The 18,883-nt window shown below is 43.5% G+C and overlaps 1 protein-coding gene across 1 annotated transcript in view; it reads right to left on the reverse strand.

Moving 5' to 3' along the window:
• The window catches only part of CEP170B (centrosomal protein 170B), an 81,117-nt gene that overhangs the window by 53,633 nt on the left and 8,601 nt on the right, over nucleotides 1–18,883 (reverse strand). The window contains exons 3-4 of the mRNA XM_067554957.1: nucleotides 6,414–6,503; nucleotides 3,743–3,821 (exon numbers count right to left, since the gene is read on the reverse strand). Coding sequence (XP_067411058.1) covers nucleotides 3,743–3,821; nucleotides 6,414–6,503 — 169 coding nt within the window. The remainder of the gene's footprint in view (nucleotides 1–3,742; nucleotides 3,822–6,413; nucleotides 6,504–18,883) is intronic.

Genomic DNA, 18,883 nt, shown 5'->3' on the forward strand with positions numbered 1-18,883 from the left:
AAGATGGGGCACATGTGTAAGCACCTTGCTGGATCAATGCCTTATAGTGCAGTGGGGAGAGGCCTCAACCAGGTAGGGGCCCCATTGCGCTTCACAGGGTACAAACATCTAGTAATTGACACGTCCCTGCTGTAAAGAGCTTACAGCTAAAAGAGATGTGATGGATGGATGGAACAAACCAGTAGGCAGGTTGGAAGGGGGAGGACGCAGATATCAAAGCTCATAGAATGTTTCAGCACGGACTGACTGCCTACACATTTCAAACAGCAGTCACATGCCCAGTGCCTGGCCTCCCTCATGAAGCTGCAGTTTACAGCTGCAAAATAAATAGACGTGTCCACATGTTTTATGCCCGCAGCGATTTGCAGGAACAAATCTTAGTAGTTACACATCTAAGTATCCAATTATGTGGGCACAAAAGCTAGATATTTAAGTACTGAGATCTGCAAGCACAAGTCACCTGCAGGCAAAGCAACAGAGGTGCATTTTTGACATACAAGTTTTTCCTGCAAACAACAGGATGGGCCTGTCTGGCTGAAAATCTGCACTGTGAAGTGGTAAAAAATAAAATCCTAGGAGGATGTTGCACAAGCTCTCTATACATACTGTGACAGAGTCAGACTAGATGGCTATCGGAGAGTGCTAGAAGGCCAATATATCAGCCCCAGGCTCAGCAAGTTCCTTTTCCCCTGGTAGCTGAGCAGGGGTTACTCCAGGTTAATTAACAGACCTGGAGCTAACCAAGGCCCCGCCTAGGACTTGTTAAAAGCCTCCCCTACAGAGAAAGGGAGTGGCTGGAGTTGTGAGGCAAGCTATCAGAAGGCGTGAGCCAGCAAGACGCTGTCAAGAGCCAGGAGGGTTTAGGAGAAGGAGCAGAATGCTGGCAGAAGAGAACCCTGCAGGTACAAAGACTGCGGGAGGGAAAACCCTGCCCAAAGAGGACAAAGGACCTTTACCAGGCCTGGAGGCCTAAGGGAAGAGACCCTGCCAGAAGGGAAAGATTGACCTGGCCATTTGGTTTGGGCACTACCACACCCAGTGGGGCTGTCAGGAGTCAAGAGCCTTCCTTGGCAAGGAGTTCCAGGAAGGACACCTGTCCAGGCAGGGTACGGACATTAAGTCCAGGGGCGTGGAGAAGTAACCTACGGAAGCTAGCAGCTTTCCTGAAGCCACAGCTCGAGGCTGCTACTTGTAGGGTCCCCGGGTTGGGGCCCAGAGTCCAGGGTGGGACCGGCTCCCCCTCCCCCACCAGCCATTCATTGGAGGGGCAAGAGCCCCAGCAAAGGGGCAAGGGCCTGTGAGAACCAGGGACAGGACTGGGAGACAGCAAGGAGTGGCCATCTTAGAAAGGCTGTATTATCTGCCCTCACCACTAGGGGGTGGAAGAACACTAAAGGGTGAAGCAGTTCCCTGACCTTCCGCTAGAAGGAAGCACTGGACCCACCGAGGTAGAGGAAAAGCTTTGTCACAATACACATACGCACACACATCATCTGCTCCCAGCTCGGTGCCTGATGAAGTGCAACATCCAGGGTTCCACGTTAAAATTATAACTAAACTCATAGCCTTTAAGGCCAGAAGGGACAATCGCGATCATCTAGTCTGACCTCCTGGACATTTCAGACCACAAAACCTCACCCACCCACTCCTGTAATAGACCCCTAACCTCTGGCTGAGTTACTGAAGTGCTCAAATCATGGTTTAAAGACTTCCAGTTACAGAGAATCCACCATTTACACTAGTTTAAACCTGCAAGTGGCCCATGCCCTGTGCTTGAGAGGAAGGCAAAAACAGGTCTCTGCCAATCTGACCCAGGGGAAAATTCCTTCCCAACCCCAAATATAGCAGTCAGTTAGACCCTGAGCATGTGGGCAAGATCCACCATCCAGACACCTGGGAAAGAATTCACTCTAGTAACTCAGAGCCCTCCCCATCTAGTGTCCCATCAACGGCCAATGGAGATGTTTGCTACTGACTGTCACAGATCAGCTACACACCATTGTAGGCTGTCCCATCATACCATCCCCTCCATAAATAAACTTATCAAGTTCACTCTTTAAGCCAGTTAGATTTTCTGCCCCCACTGCTCCCCTTGGAAGGCTGCTCCAGAACTTCACTCTTCTGATGGTTAGAAACCTCTGTCTAATTTCAAGCCTAAACTTGCTGATGGCCAGTTTATATCCATTTGGTTTTGTGTCCACATTGGTGCTTAATTTAAATAACTCCTTTCTCTCTCCCTGGTATTTATCCCCCTGATGTATTTATAGAGAGCAATCATACCTCTCCTCAGCCTTCTTTTGGTTAGGCTAAACAGGCCAATCTCTTTGAGTCTCCTCTCATAAGGTAGGTTTTCCATTCCTCTGATCATCCTAGTAGCCCTTCTCTGCACCTGTTCCAGTTTGAATTCATTTTTTTAAACATGGGGGACCAGAACTGCACACATTCCAGATGAGGTCTCATCAGTGCCTTGTACAATGGTACTAACACTTCCCTGTCTCTCCTGGAAATACCTCGCCTGATGCATCCTAGAACTGCATTAGCCTTTTTCACAGCCGCATCACGTTGGTGGCTCATAACCATGTTATGATCAACCAACAAACCCAGGTCTTTCTCCTCTTCTGCCATTCCAACTGATAAATCTCCAGCTTATAGTAAAAATTCTTGTTGTTATTCCCTAAGTGCATGACTTTGCACTATTAAATTTCATCCCATTTCTATTACTCCAGTTTTCAAGGTCATCCAGATCTTCTTGTATGATGTTCTGGTTCCCTCTGTATAGGCAATACCTCCCAACTTTGTGTCATCTGCAAATTTCATTGACACACTCCCATTTTTTGTGTCAAGGTCAGTAATAAAAATGTTAAATAAAATCAGTCCCAAAACTAATCCCTGAGGAACTCCACTAGTAACCTCCCTCCCGCCTGACAAGTCACCTTTCAGTATGACTCATCATAGTCTCCTCTTTAATCAGTTTCTCATCCACTTTCAATTCTCATATTAAACCCCATCTTCTCCAATTTAACTAATAATTTTCCCATGTGGAACTGTATCAAATGCCTTACTGAAATCCAGGGAGATTAGGTCTACTGCATTCCCTTTGTCTAAAAAAATCCGTTATCGTCTCAAAGACGAAGATCAGGTTGGTCTGGCACTATCTACCTTTTGTAAAACCATGTTGTATTTTATTCCCGTTACCATTCACCTCGATGTCCTTAACTACTGCCTCTTTCAAAATTTGTTCCAAGATCTTGCACACAATTGAGGTCAAATTTACAGGCCAGACCTGTAGTTTCTTTTTTCCCTTTCTTAAAAACTGGAACGATATTAGCAATACTCCAGTCATAGTGTACGACCCCTGAGTTTAGAGTCATTAAAAATCCTTACAATTGGGCTTGCCATTTCATGTGCCAGTTCCTTTAATATTCTTGGATGGAGATTATCCGGGCCCCCCGATTTTGTCCCATTAAGCTGAGAGAGATAGAGATGGCACCTATGATGAATGAATGCAGTTATTGCTAACATAAGGCCTGATCATAAGGCCCAGTGAAAAGCAAAGGGAGTTAACATTTGCATGCTTTGGATCAAGCCCACAGTGCAGAAATTCTCAGCTGATGAGACATCCAGAGGCTCTGAGAGGCAAAATCAAGACACTTAGTCATTAGCCCTAATTTAGGATATTTAACAAAACAGAGAACTTAAAACAAAAATAGTGCGTAATGCTGTATCCAGACAATAAGGATATCATAGCCAAAGCGAATCACATCGTTCAGTTTTAGTGTGATGTACTTCTGGTCAGGAATTCGGACATCGTTCACAAAAGTCTGCAAAACAAAAGCATAGTCATCGTTTTGATGGAAGACAATGTTTACATATTTAGCAAGCAACCCAATGGAACACATGTATAGAACTCTGAAAACACCGAGCTTCACAGAAAAAACGGTGAAAACAAAGTGTTGTGAATAATTCTAACAATTGTCAAACATTCTATGTATGGGATTTAATTTTCTTTAGCTATTACAATAACATCCACATGCCCCTATGGAGATCAGTATTACACCATGGGAGATTCTGTATATGTATATGCTATGAGACAGGTCTCTGCCTCAAAAAGCTTACAATAAATATACAGGAGAGAGCAGCAGAGGGGGGATGCAGGACATGCATGAAAGGAAGCATCGTCATTAGTTGCACTGAAGTGGTACCTAAGGCCACAATGTGCTTGGTGCTGCACAAACTCAGAACTAAAAGGTGGCCCTCAACCCCAAAGAGTTTACAAGCTAACTGTTCCCATTTTACAGATGGGGAACTGAAGCCCAGAGAGATTAAGTGATTTGCCCAAGGTCTCACAAGAAGTGTGTGGGAGAGATGGAAATTGACTCCAGGTTTCCTAATAGAAAAGAAACGAATCCACATGTGAGTATCAGGCAGTTGTGTGTAATTGCTTTTTGTATGTCCAGTTCAAAATAAAAACAGATCACAAATGTATGCAAACAAGTGCTGGCATGCTGCAGGAGGGGTAGGCACACGGCTGCACTCCAATCAGGAGATGGGCACTAGCAAACACTGGGAGTTATCTCATGCTCAGAGATGGAATTCTACATAGCTAGGACATGAGCAGCAGCTGTCTGTTGCTGGGTTTTCAGAGCTGCAATACAACTCCAGCACGGAACGTACCCTTCCTTGGGTGGATAAGAAGGAAGTCACTGCTTGCAAAACACAACAAAAAATTGACTCTCTCAAAAGTGACTTTCAAGAAATAGGTTTACAGGGGAAAATAAGCAAATATGCCTTCAGTGCTGGGGCATAATTTCCCCCTCCTCATCCTTTCACAAGAGCCAAGTTAAATATGTGTGACAAAACCGAGTATTAAATTGAGTGAAAATATTTTAGAATATAGGGCAAGATCCTCAGCTGGAGTAAAATCAGCAAGACTCCATGGACTTCAAAGCTACGGTGATTTACACCTGCGAAGAACCTGGCCTGTAGTTTCAGAACAAAAATAGGCACCGGGTGCAGGTCTCCGCTTAAAGAGTACAAAGGTCCCTACACAGGGCGTACCTCTTCTCATGAATGCTGGTTTGTTTTATTTAGTCGCAATTATATTAATATTCATTTAAAGCAAGAGCACAGCAGCCTGCATCATCTCTGCCGTCACCTATCAGTCCCTTTCAGCTGCTGCTGCTGTTTTGCCACAGTGACTTCCCTGCCTCATAAGTTCTGAGCTAGTCACCCCTCTACAGTATTTATGTAACAAAATAATAATACTTAGCGCTTCTACAGAGCTTTCCATTTTCAAATCACTTTACAAACAACTCTTTACCCTTCACACAACACCTCGGCGAAGTACATAACGACGATGACAATGCACGTTTTGCAGATGACGACACTGGCAGAGAGGTCAAGGCTTGGTCTACATACAGTTTTTGTAGCAGTGTAACTATTTGGGGGGGTGGGTTTTTTTTTAAAACTAAACTAGTTATAGCAGTACAACCCCTTGTGTGGACACAGTTATACCACTATTGAGGTGCCTCATACTGAAGCTTATACTATAGCTTATTCTCCTTTCCTACAGAAATAGCTATACCAGTACAAAGCATCTTTGTACCAAAAATAACGGGATCCACAGTACGGGGCAGTACTGCTTTAACTACCCCGCTTTAGCTAAGCCCTAAGTGACTTGCCTGAAGCCACACGGTGAGTCAGTGCCAGAGTATCGATCAAGACTCAAAAGTGGCTGGCTCCCAACTCCGTGCTGAATTCATTAGGCGACGCTGCACCTCAATCTTAATAACAGAAACAGAGCAGGAGGGGACGTATTCTCATGATTAAAAAGGCAGTTTTTAAATGGTTTATCTAAACAGAGAAATTAAATGGCATACCATACTGCATATCATTAATTAGGAAGAGAGTTGGCTTGTCCCAAGGTCACCCTGCTTAGCATGAACAGCTGATTGAAGAATCTTTACTAGGTTTGCAGTTTTATAGGACCAGTCAGAAAATGTTGATGCAAAACAGAGACAAAATGTCAACCCATTTTGGGGGGGGATTAATTTCTCCTCTTTTCCAACCAGTTGTATGATTTTATTAGCAACTGAAGAGTTCAGCTAGGGTACTGGAGGTGGGGGGCAGCGACCGGAGGGAGGGGGGAGAGCAGAGAAAGAGGGAGCACCAAAATAAAGGAAAATAACTTCAATGGATGAGTGTTTATTGTCCAGTTAAACAACTCATTGCTCAAACTAGCCATGCAAACACTTATGCAGGTGTTCAGCTTCACTCATATGAGTTAAGTCCCATTGACTCAAAATGGGTCTACTTTCGCAAGTAAAGTTAAGCATGCTCATAAAGGTTGCATGATTAGGGCCTATACATATGCAGCATATATGTCTTAGTCAGCTGATGAGTTTACTACTTACCCCATTTAAGCTCCCAAGATCCTTCACCCTGTGCTCATCTTTGTCCTTGTCATAGTTGATCACAGCATGCTGCTTATCCACACTGCGAGACTGGGAACAAAGGCATAATGAATTTTAGACTGGTCAGACACAAGAGGTTATGTTAATCAAAATAAAATGGTGATATTATGCTCACCTGATATGGGCGGGGGTGGAAGATTACACATTATTTATTCTATAAATAGCCAGAGGATAAACAGTAAAAGCTGACATGGTTGTTCTAAATATCCCATTGAAGTCATTACGACTATTCATGTGCTGAAAGTTTAGCACAAGGCTGAATGTTTGCAAGATTGGTGCTTAACATCCCATCTCAGTTAAATGCACAAACCTACCAAGTCGGTATCCCTCAATTTTCTTCTAACGTTTATTACCAAGGTATTTTCAAAAGGAAAACTCATTTAATGGATATGTACATTTTCCACTCAATTAATGTAATACATTTCCATCTAAATTTCTTCTTGATTAGGAGAAAGGTGTTTGCTTCCTTTTTAATAACAAAAGTTATGTGTTTATCTAAGAATTCTGTTCTGGAAATACCTACACACGACTAACTTTATTCAAATGAGTAGTCCCAGTGACTTCACATGACATTACTCGCACTCAGTAAACTTAATCTTCAAAATGCATGAATAAACTACAAGCAAAATAAATTGTTTCTTTGTTCAATTTCTACACGTTCTTTATAGTTTTGAAAAATGTATTAAGGTTACTGACACTCTCTGCTCTATATTTAGGATTATTTTCCATTTCCCAACTTGACCTGAATTCTAACAGGAAAAACTAGACCAGTCAATGAAAAGCGCATCAATATAAACCTCTGTAGTATCTATGAGTATCTGCAAAATTGAACAAACCACCAAAGTAGGCAAAACTACACTTTTTCTGAACATCTACCAATCAACTGTTGGGAAGATGAATCCCTCCCGTTCCCCAGGTACATATATACTGGCTTCCACAACCCCATTGTAAAATGGCTCTCCTAACTTGCTTTTAAGCAAACAGAGTCCAGTACAGTTTCATGAGAACTCTAGTATTAAAACAAAAGAATGTTTTTTGTGACAAATATTGTAACTGTTTGCTGGGGAATTTTTTCTCCCTTGCTGATGTCAAACATGTTGATAATGTTCCTAGCAGCAGATAAACCCACAGCTTTTTCTTCTTTTTCCAAACTAAGTTTCAACCAAGGAAATGTCTCCTCCAGAATGACCCCAACGGGTTGATTGGAAACAAGCATATGTTCTATTTGGAGGTGGTTTATATATCATGTGATATCCTACATCATTTATAACCTGCTGAAAAAAGCAGAAGTTACTGATTAGATATGAAAAAAACCCAAAAATCCAGATTTGCCTCAGGCTGCATCACTAATACTGTGGTATCTCATGAAAAAAAAGTCTGTAAGTAATGTGGGTCACCATTGTGTGTAAATACAGTCAGTTCCAAATGAAAAATGATCCTTACTGCTGAGACAATTCTATCTGCCATGCCATCCAAAGGGTGTTATTTCTCTAGCAGACAAGCCAGGAAGTGACCATGCTAGTTAAAGTTATACAACAGTTTCCATTATATGAAAATGTCCTCTGGACAACTGATATTGCACACAGAGAAGTAACACCCAGGAGCATCCCCCTAAACTCCAACACATTTACACATCACCCTGCCAAGCCCCAGATAAATAATACATAATATCAACAACTCCTTCTAGCTCTTCTATAGCGCTTTTTTCCATCACTATATCTCAAAGCATTTCACAATCTTTAATGTATTTATCCTCATAACATCTCTGAGGGAGGGCAGTGCTTTTATCCCCGTTGTACAGATGTGGCGCAGAGAAACTAAGTGACTTGCCCAGGGTCATACAGGAAGTCTGTGGCAAAGTGGGGAATTGTTCCCCACTCTCAAACCTTAAGCTTTTTTCCCCTAGCCATTGGACCACTTAACATGTGACGTTGACCCAAGACGAGAGATGGACGGACACAGACACATAGGGTTACGCACACAGGAAGCTAAATATATTCTTTTTTATTTTTTTATTTGTTTTTATATTTTATTTTATTTTATTTCAGTAGCACCTAGAAGCCCTGGTCATGGATCAGGACCCCATCTTGCTGGGTGCTGTACAAACAGAACCAAAAAATGGCCCCTGCCTCAAAGAGGTTGTGGGCTTTATCCCTTTCCTGTAACTCATTCTTTCTGGAACCCCAGTTTCATGATTCTTTACCTCTGATGTAGATAATTTGCCATGACAGAAAAGAGAGGACACCATATATGTATGGAATGTAGGCAACTTTGGGCCTAAAACAAGGGATACAGGAGAAAGTTGCACATGCCTCAGGACCATGAGTGCCTTGATACAGACCTTCACCTCCCTCCACAGGCTGTCACTTGAGTCGCCCTGCTCCGCCCTGTCTTCCAGTACAATACAATCTCATATGTGGTTTCACAGCTTCAAAAGACAGCCAAACTGTGCATGCAGGATATTCTGCTATCGTAATGGGAGACAACCAAGGAACCTGCCCTACCAGATGATGAGTGCTCGTTACTCATCAGGTTTGCCTCCACTAGGATTTAAAGCATTGGCTAACATGTCCTCATATTCTAGTGTGGCAAGGCAAGGAAGCAGGTGCTAAACTGGTCAAGATGACACCTAGTGGGAAATCCTGCCACTCAAACTTCTTGGCACTTGTTAAAAGTCTACACTGCCTTGACTAGACTAGAGTTTTAGGATGCTAACTAATCTTCTAACAGCAACACACCTTTAAATCCTAGCCAAGACAAACCCACTACGATCAATGGAAGACATGGGTGCTCAGTACCTCACAGGACTGGACCGAGAAGGAGAACAATGGGCCAAAATTAAGAAGCTGGTAAAAGCTTTACTACTGCTGAGTTATTGCCTCAATAACTCTGGAAGAGCCCCTTTGATACAAGTTCTTGGCTGGACCATTCATACTGAAAGGTCTTGTACCACGCCTGAGACAAAGAAACAGGTCAACAATGTTCTGGTTGGATGACCCAGCATCTAACATGACCAGGGACTTCCTGGTTCTTAGGTTAGCTGGGGACATCACAGTCATCAGCGGTGTCTGCAGAAATGGAGAACTCTGGGCACAATGCTTGGCACAATTTGTGGTACAGCCAGCTTGCACTTACGGTGTGCAACGCAAAAATCAATGCAGCAAAGGTGTGATGATTCCCCCACACACAAAAAAAAAAAGAAAAAGAATTGAGGCACATTTGATACCAAATTTAAAAAGTCAAGACAGACTCTCTGTTGCACCAAGTTATATAGGTCCTGATTCTATCTTGCACCAAGATACAGTCCGTGTAGAAGGGGGGGCATAGGGAGTGGTGACATCAGGGGTCTGGCTATGTTTCCCTGATCCTCAAGCTTCCCTGTCCATGGCCTTGATGTACATTAGTGGAGCCTGGGGGCTGCTGGAACTTATGACAGTTGGGTACAGTCCCCTAGGGCCCATACGCTAGCTGAGAATTGCCATAGGGGAGCAGAGAAAGGGTAGATTGGTGTGGGAGCTGACTCTGCTGACTTAGAACTGAGAAGTCTCCTCCATGGAGGCTGTAACCAAATTGCAACCTCCTTCTACCACAACAGAAAAGCAAAGGGAACAGAAATAGCATGAAGAATCTGGCCCGCAGTCTTTAAAGAGATACTTGGCAGCATGGTGGACATGATATACCTTGACTTTAGCAAAGCTTTTAATACTGTCTCCCCCAGTATTCTTCTAAGCAAGATAAAGTAGTATGGATTGGATGAATGGACTATAAGGTGGATAGAAAGCTGACTAGATCATTGGGCTCAACGGGTAGTGACCAATGGCTCGATGTCTAGTTGGCAGCTGGTATCAAGTGGAGTGCCCCAGGGGTCAGTCCTGAGGCCGGTTTTGCTTAACATCTTCATTAATGATCTGAAGGATGAGGTGGATTGCACCCTCAGCAAGTTCGCAGATGACACTAAGCTGGTGGAGATTGGCTGGAGGGTAGCACTAGGACACAGAGTGACCTAGACAAATTGGAGCATTGGGCTAAAAGAAATCTGATGAGGTTCAACAAGGACATGTGCAGAGTCCTGCACTTAGGATGGAAGAATCCCAATGCACTGCTACAGACTGGAGACCAACTGACTAAGCAGCAATTCTACAGAAAAGGACATGGGAGTTACAGTAGATAAGAAACTGGATACGAGTCAACAGTGTGTCATTGTTGTCAAGAAGCTACCAGCATATTGGGCTGCATTAGTGGGAGCATTGCCAGGAGATCGAGGGAAGTGATTATTCCCCTCTATTCGGTATTGGTGAGGCCACATCTGGAGTACTGTGTCCAGTTTTGGACTCCCTGCTACAGAAAGGATGTGGACAAATTGGAGACAGTCTAACAGAGGGCAACGAAAATGATTAGGAGGATGGGGCACATAACTTATGAGGAGAGGCTGAGGGAACTGGGCTTATTTAGTCTGCAGAAGAGGGAGAGGGGATTTGATAGCAGCTTTCAATTACCTGAAGGAAGGTTCCAAAGAGAATGGAGCTAGGCTGTTCTCAATGGTGGCAGATGACAGAACTAGGAGCAATGGTCTCAAGTTGCAGTGGGGGAGGTCTAAGTTGGATATTAGGAAAAGGTTTTTCACTAGGAGGGTGGTGAAGCACTGGAATTGGTTACCTAGGGAGGTGGTGGAATCTCCATCCTTAGAGGTTTTTAAGGCCCGGCTTGACAAAGCTCTGGCTGGGATGATTTAGCTGGGGTTGGTCCTGTTTTGAGCAGAGGGTTGGACTAGATGACCTCCTGAGGTCCCTCCCAACCCTAATCTTCTATGATTGTATCTCTTTAAGGAAAGCATTAAAAGAAAGTTCATATTTTAACCATTACACAATTAACGCTCACGTGAAATGCTGTGCTCTCATGCAGAAAAAAAGGAATTTCATTGCTTTTACTTCTGTCAAAAAAAAAAAACAAACGTCGGAAGAATCAGCAACAGACGTTCCTGAGGTCTTGTCTACATGGAGACTAGAAGCGAAATAACGAAAATGAGTTGTAATTCACACCTTTAGCTATATCCAGGCAAATCTGCCTGTGGTCACTCTTATTTGGGAAGAGGAGTGGCCGATTATGACATCCCTTAACTTTAAGGGAAAATAACTCTTACATTCAGTGTAACAGTAACCTAAAGGGCTGGAGGCTGATCAACCTTTTGTTCTTTCTGGTTTTGAGCAGAATGTTTCATATCCCGCTCACGAGCAAGAGGGACTGATCAGCTTCAACTCTGCTAGACCGCAGCATGATCCAACCCCTATTAAAATCAAAAGGAATCTTCTCATTGACTTCACTGGGAGCGAGTCAGGCCCCTAGAGGATAGTCAGAAAGAGTAAGAGCGGCCTCTTCAGTTTAAATATCCATCTACAGCAGAATTTTAGGAAGCATCAGTTTATTAAGCATTTTGCCTCAATCAGGTTGATGAAGGTGAGAAAGTGAGAAACATACTTAATTGCCTCCTCCACTGGAAAAATACAGAAGTGATCTATATAATGGGGAGGGAACATAGTTAAAATGAAAAAGCTGCTATCTGAATGTCTCACAGTAAGATGCTTTAAAAAAAAAAATCCACAACAGAATCTTTAAAACAATGCTAATTATAAAGCAAAAAATAAGTAAACAAGCTAACAGCTGTAAGTATTTCTCAGGAGGAGCGAAGTCAGAGATAACCAGGGTGCTAAGCATTCCAACACTAATACAAGGATCACTTCTATTCTACTTGGAAACAACAACAAAAGATGCATCTTCTCAAATGCAGGAAGAGGCGGGACCACTGTTTGAAGGGAAGCCTAGTACTAGAAAGACAGAGAGAAGGTTACACCCTAGGGAGAGGGTGCAGAAAGAGAAACTCAGTTTCTCCAGTTCCAATACAGAGCCTTCTATCAATTCAAATAACTTTTCTTTGTAGACGAAAAGTGTGATTTTCCTGAACACTAAATAACAGCGTTTACCATATTTTCTAAAGGGTAACATGGATCAATTCACAATATTGATTTACGTATTTCTTTTTTGGAAATGTAATCACTTCTTAATCATGTTACGTTGCTCTGTTTCTCCATCGTAGACTATAATGCACCATGTTTTAAATACCTAGAACTTACCATTTACCTCAAATTAACAAACTTATCCAAAGGGAGAGAGGTACTGTACACTTTGATAACCCCTCCCCCCCCAGCCTAGGTTAGATGGGGATACATTTCTAAAACACACGTACCTAAATCCTTGTGTGCCAATCTGAAAACTTCCACCAGCACCCTGCATCAGCCCTTTCATTTACTGCAACTATCAATGCAGCCAAGTGGCATGTCTGTGGTCCTTGAAAAATACTCTCACCACATTGGTCACATAGTCTCAAATCCTGAGCCTGGCAGGTTAGAACCATAAGCGGCTTAAAAACATGGCTCTGCAGCAATCCAAAGTAGTGGAGTCCCCGTGAAGGGAGATCCCATACTGCAGAGAACAGGTATTGTGTGGCAGGTTTCCATGGCTCTATGCAGAGACAGCAGGGAGGACTCCAGAAACGATGCAAGGAAGAGAGAGGAGAGAAACTGTGGAACACAGACAGATTCAAAGTGAGATCCACCCGGTCACAAAGCAGCCTGGGAGGGAGGAAGGGGGGAAGAAATGCAGCAGTTGCTTACATTTTCCCCATAAGGTTTAGTAGCAGTCACGGCCCAGCTCTCTATGTAGATCCAGATTCCATTTCTCCCCAGCCTCGGCACAGTACCCACAGGCAAAGCCCTTCTACTCCAGCTTTATGCACAGGATCAAGATCTGGACATCAGCTTTGCCAATGCCAGGAGGGATCATGGTCCAGGAGATAAATAAGGCTGTAAGAAAGTTGTGATTTTTTTTTTGGTGGGGGGGGGGGGGGGACGACACAACACACCAAAAGTTGTGGTCACAGCGTGTTAAAGCTACCGTTTTGTCAAAGGAAGCTGCAGCTGGGCCAAATCTGAGTGGCATTGTGATAGGGACACCATTTCAGAGACGGAGGCAGCTTTCAGTGACCGATGCAGGAGCCGCTTAGGCCCAGTGCAGGCACCCACTGCAAGGACCAAGTCCCCCAGTGTGGGCACCATGTATTGGGGGAAGGAATTTTAGGGTCTTCCCTTTCTGCCCCACATCCAGCCCTGCCCTCCCACTCCTCAGGGTACCTAGGAGGGAGTTGCCATCACAGCCCAGAGTGGGCAGGAATGCACAGACCAGGCTCCATCCCAGGCCTGGCTGTCAGAGACTCAGCTCAGCACCGCCAGCCCTTGGACGCTGCCTCCAGCAGTAGGGGCCAGCTTCTCCACAACTGGTTCCATGTGCTTCAGCTCCCTGTCCCAGGACAGGCCCACAAACAGCCTCTCCCGACAAGGAGAACAGCCCAGTTTGAGTTGTATGAAGGCTAAGCATGGGGGGAGAGGGTAAACTCCCCACCCCACCATACCTAAATGGTGCCCCTGAGTTACTCACTGAAATCCAGCCCAGCTGCTCCCTCCATCTTGACGGAGGGCAGCCGGGCCAAATTAAATGAATAGCATTGTAAGTGCAAAATGCCATGAGTGCAAAAAGTTGTAGTTTCCACAACAAAAATCGCAGTCTGCAACTTTCTTACAGCCTCAAAGATAAAACAAATACTTGCCGGCAGTTATTCTCTTTGTTAACCGATTTGTTAACCTGATGTGTGTCGCTGCCACTCAGATGACTTCCACGCTCTAGCAAATAAACATTCACTCTAAATCAAACACTTTCCATGCTGAGCAGGTTACCCTTAAGTTAGTAACAGTTGTTACTAGCGCTCTAAGAAATGCTCAGAGCTAGCCACAGTGCAAAACAGCAACTGTCCCAGTAAGGAAATTTAAACATCCTGGTGCCAGCCCTTTAAAAGGGATCACCAGATCAACTTAAAACCTCATACTCCGGTTTGAAATTTGTACACTTATTATTGTTACAAGTAACACCCAAAATCCACAACACCAAGAGAGATTACTAGCTGGATTTCTTTTCCCCAATTTGTTTACTTTGTGCATTTGACAGCATTTTGTGTACAGTCTGTCTCACTATTTCTCCAGTACAATCAGTTAAGCCCTGTAATGGAGCTGTTACAATGGACACATGTCCAAAAGTATGGCATGCCTTGTCTTCAGTGCATAAATGTAGGGGTATGTGCTACAGTAACCCTCTAGTTGGTGAGTATTATACCTCTCCACTTTGTGCCCAATCCACAGGGGATATGAGTCTATTACAGTCCCAACAATAGGTCTCAAGCTGCAGAGATTGATACTTTTAGTCCCATCGCAACCAAGAGGGTAGACACAATAGATTCCAGTGCAGGATTGAGGCCTTGGTATAGCAACCAGGTTTATAGCAACCAGGAGGAGAAAAATATTTAAAAACACACACAGACACATACATAAAACAGCAGGAAAATATAACTGCGAACTCACGCACTTGGCCAGGGGATTCAGATGTGGGCCCAGTGCAGGAAACTACTTAATCTATTACTTTGAAATAGACTAGATTTGCAGCTGAAGGTGTCCCCTTAACAAAGTGGAGCTTTTATGGTTTTATATCTGTGGCGCTCACGCCATTTGTCAAGAGCTCCAAGGTAAGATTCTAGGAATGGGAAGGAAACAAACGCACAATTCGGTGGGTAAGGATCTAGAATCTTCCAGGATCATAAATCGTAATCAGAACATACACAGAATTTTCTCATCCAGTCTGAAATACCGTTATGTCTACAATTCATGTTAATCATCTCTCTACCTCTGCCCAGGCTTACCCCAGCCGGAGGGGGCCCCCAACCCAGCCACCCCCCATTGCCCTGGGGAATCAGCAGGCCCTGCTCTTCTCTGGTGGCCCAGCTCAGCTTCAGGACCTCATGATCCCGCGTGCAAATGCATCACTGTAGCTACACCACTGTCCAGTGCTTAACTAGTTTAACTATCCTTACAGTTAGAAAGAGTTTCCTAATATCTTAGGCCTGGTCTACACGACAGAGTTAGGTCGACGTAAGCGTTGCTCCCGCTAATGTAAGTCGCCCACTAAAGCGGCCTAATAACTCCACCGCTGTAAGAGGCATAGCGCTTAGGTCCAGGTAGTTAGGGTAATGCAGTGTCTGTATAGACACTGAGTTACTCACATCACCTCTTGGCTGTCAGCCGCCCCACCCCACCCCAGCGCTAACAGCGCAGGGAGAGGGGGAAGGGAGGCTCCAGTTGTGAGCCCCGCACAGAGCTGACAGCCCTAGGGCGGGGAGGGAGGGAGACTCCAGGTGTCAGTGCCCCACAATGCCCCACTCAGTTAAGTCGGTGGAAGCACTCCTGGCGAGGATGCACACCACCAACGGAGGGGACGCAGTGTGGACATGAACCACCTAAATCTCCCTTGCTGCCGATAAATGCAATGACTTTTTGTGCTGCCTTCAGTGGACATGGAGAACAATTGATCATAGTTCTTCAGAACAGCCCTTAACATATGTGAAGACTTGTCGGGTCCCCTCCCCAACACATACACTCTTCTTTTCTCAAGACTAAATGTGCTCAGTTTTTTTTCTTTAAACCCTTTCTCATAGGTGAGGTTTTCTAAACATTTTATCATTTTTCTGTTCGTCTCCTCTTTTCTCTCTCCAATTGTCCATGTCTTTCCTAAAGTGTGGCACTCAAAACTGGACACAGCACTCCAGCTGAGTAGAGCAGAACGATTACCTCCCACATCTTACATACAACACTCGTTAATACATCCCAGAACGATATTAGCCTTTTTCGCAACCGCGTCATTGTTGACTCATATTCGATTTGTGATCCACTATACCCCCCAGATCTTTTTCTGCAGTACTATTGCCTAGCCAGTTATTCCTCATTTTGTATCGTGCATTTGATTTTAATTCCTAAGTGAAGTACTTTGCACTCGTCTTTACTGAATTTCATCATTGATTTCAGCCTAATTTTCCAATTTGTCGAGGTCATTTTGAATTCTAATCCTGCCCCCTGAAGTGCTTGCAACCCCTCCCAGCGTGGTGTCATTGGCAAATTTTATAAGCACACTCTCCACTCCATTATCCAAATCATCTATGAAAATACTGAATAGTACCTGGACCGGAACTGACCCCTGCAGGACCCCACTAAATACTTCCTCCCAGCTTGACAGTAAACTACTGAATATTATTCACTGATAGTCTTTCAAACCGTTAGAAACTCACCTCATAGTAATTTCATATAGAACACATTTCCCTAGTTTGCTTATGAGAATGTCATGTGTCAAAAGCCTTACTAATATCAACATATATCAGGTCCACTGCTTCCCCCATCCACTAGGCCAGTAACCCTGTAAAGAAGGAAATTAAGTTGGTTTGGCAGGATTTGTTCTTGACAAATCGAGACTGACTATTACTCTTTACCCTATTTCTTCTAGGTGCTTACAAACGGACTACTTAATACTTTGTTTCAGTATTTTTCCAGGTATTGAAGTTCGACTGACTGGTCTATAATTCCCCCGTTTTCTTTGTTCCCTTTCTAAAGGCAGGTGCGATGTTTGCCTTTTTCCATTCCTCTGGGACCTAACCCTCCGATACGAGTTCTCAAAAGTTAATTGCTAAGGTTCTGAGATTGCTTCAGCTAGTTCCTTAAGTACCCTAGGATACATTTCATTAGGCCCAGCTGACTTGAATATATCTACTTATCTAAATAGTCTTTAGCCTGTTCTTTCCTATTCTGGCTTGTGTTCCTTCCCTTTTATTAATTGTGTTAAGCATCTGGTCACAATTAACCTTTTTAGCGACGATGGAAGCAAAATAGGCATTAAACAACTCAGCTTTCTTGATGTCATCTGTTATTAGCTCTCCTTCCCCATTAAGTAGAGGACCTAAACCTTCCTTCATCTTGCTCCTAATATATATCTAGAACCTCTTCTTACCGCATTTTATGCCCCTTGCTCAGTGTAATTCATTTTGTTCCATAGCATTTCTGATTTTGTCCCTACATGCTTGTGTTATTCTTTTGTACTCATGCTTTGCAAGTTGTCCGTACTTCCACTTTTTGTAGGATTAGTTTTAGATTTTCAGGTCATTAAGGAGCTCACGATGGAGCCATTTAACCTCTTACTATTCTTCCTATCTTTTCTTTATATGGGGATAGTTTGCTGTTGTGCCTTTAATACTCTCTTTGAGAAACTGCCAGCTCTCCTGAACTCCTTTATCTCTTAGATTTTCTTCCTATGAAGAGTTCTCTGAGTCAGCATCTGAGTGCTTCATAAACATTAATTTATCTTCCCAACACCCCTGCAAGAGTATTATCTCCATTTCACAAATGGGGAGCTAAGGCACAAAGTGATTTAGGTCAAAAGTTTCCACTAATTTTGGGTGCCCAGTTTTAGACATCTAGGAGTTGATTTACCAGAGTACTTACCGTCCCACATCAGTCCCAGTTTCCTTCCCCAACCAGTCTAAGTTCTCCCTTCACAGCCCCTTATATGATTTTTCTCTTCCCTATCCACTCACCCCCGGCTCCCACTCCTAATGTACCCCTCTGTGGGCTCCTCATCCAATCTCAATCTACCATCCCCATCCTCTCAGGTTCCAGGCCCAGTCTCCCCATTTCCTGGCTGCTTGTACCAGTCTCTGCCCAGCAAGTTCCAATTCTCCCCTTCATCCGAGGACTTTATCAGGACCTCTGTTCCCCCACTCTCATCACACTAGTTCTTAATCCCGGTCTCTTTGCTGCCCAACCAATTCTGACCTTCTCCCCTTCCCTCCGCCCAGCTCCCAGTGCCAGCTTTTTCATTTTTCTTTTCTTTTTTTTTTTTTTTTAAAAATGGTTGGTTTTCAGTAAGAATTTTCAGTTTATGAAAACTTAATTCTCTTCATTTTTACAAAAACCCAAAATACCAACAAGACTAAGCAGAAGGTGAGAGCTGGTTAAAAACGCCAATTATATTTTTCAGGAAAGTTTGAGAAAAGTTGTTTTTTCCCCTAAATTCCTCCTGGAAAAAAAAGGGTTTTTTTGGTTTTTTTGTTTTTTTTACCAAAACCAAAACATTTTTATGAGAAATAACTTTTTAATTGATTATTTTTTTCAAAAGGTCACGCAAAATTGGCATTTTTTTACTTCGTAATTAAGAAGTGGATATTGAAACCCTTACTCATGTTGAACAATACCTTACTACTTCGATAATCCCATTGGAATCAACAGGACTACTTGCAGAGTAAAGTACTACCCAACATGAGAATGGCAGAATTGGGCCCCTGACTATTTATAATAATCCAGGCTGCACCTCAAAACAGAAGTTAAACCCAGTTTTTCCCCTTTTACTAATGTTCAGAACCAATCACGTCTCACAACTACTTGCACTAAAATCCTTACAGCACTGTAGAAGTATTTTAAATATTTCTAATCCTC

This window comes from Emydura macquarii, unplaced genomic scaffold (assembly GCF_026122565.2).
Source record: "Emydura macquarii macquarii isolate MOO-44397 ecotype Brisbane River unplaced genomic scaffold, CSIRO-AGI_Emac_v2 contig_1551, whole genome shotgun sequence".
In the NCBI taxonomy this organism is placed as follows: domain Eukaryota; kingdom Metazoa; phylum Chordata; order Testudines; family Chelidae; genus Emydura; species Emydura macquarii.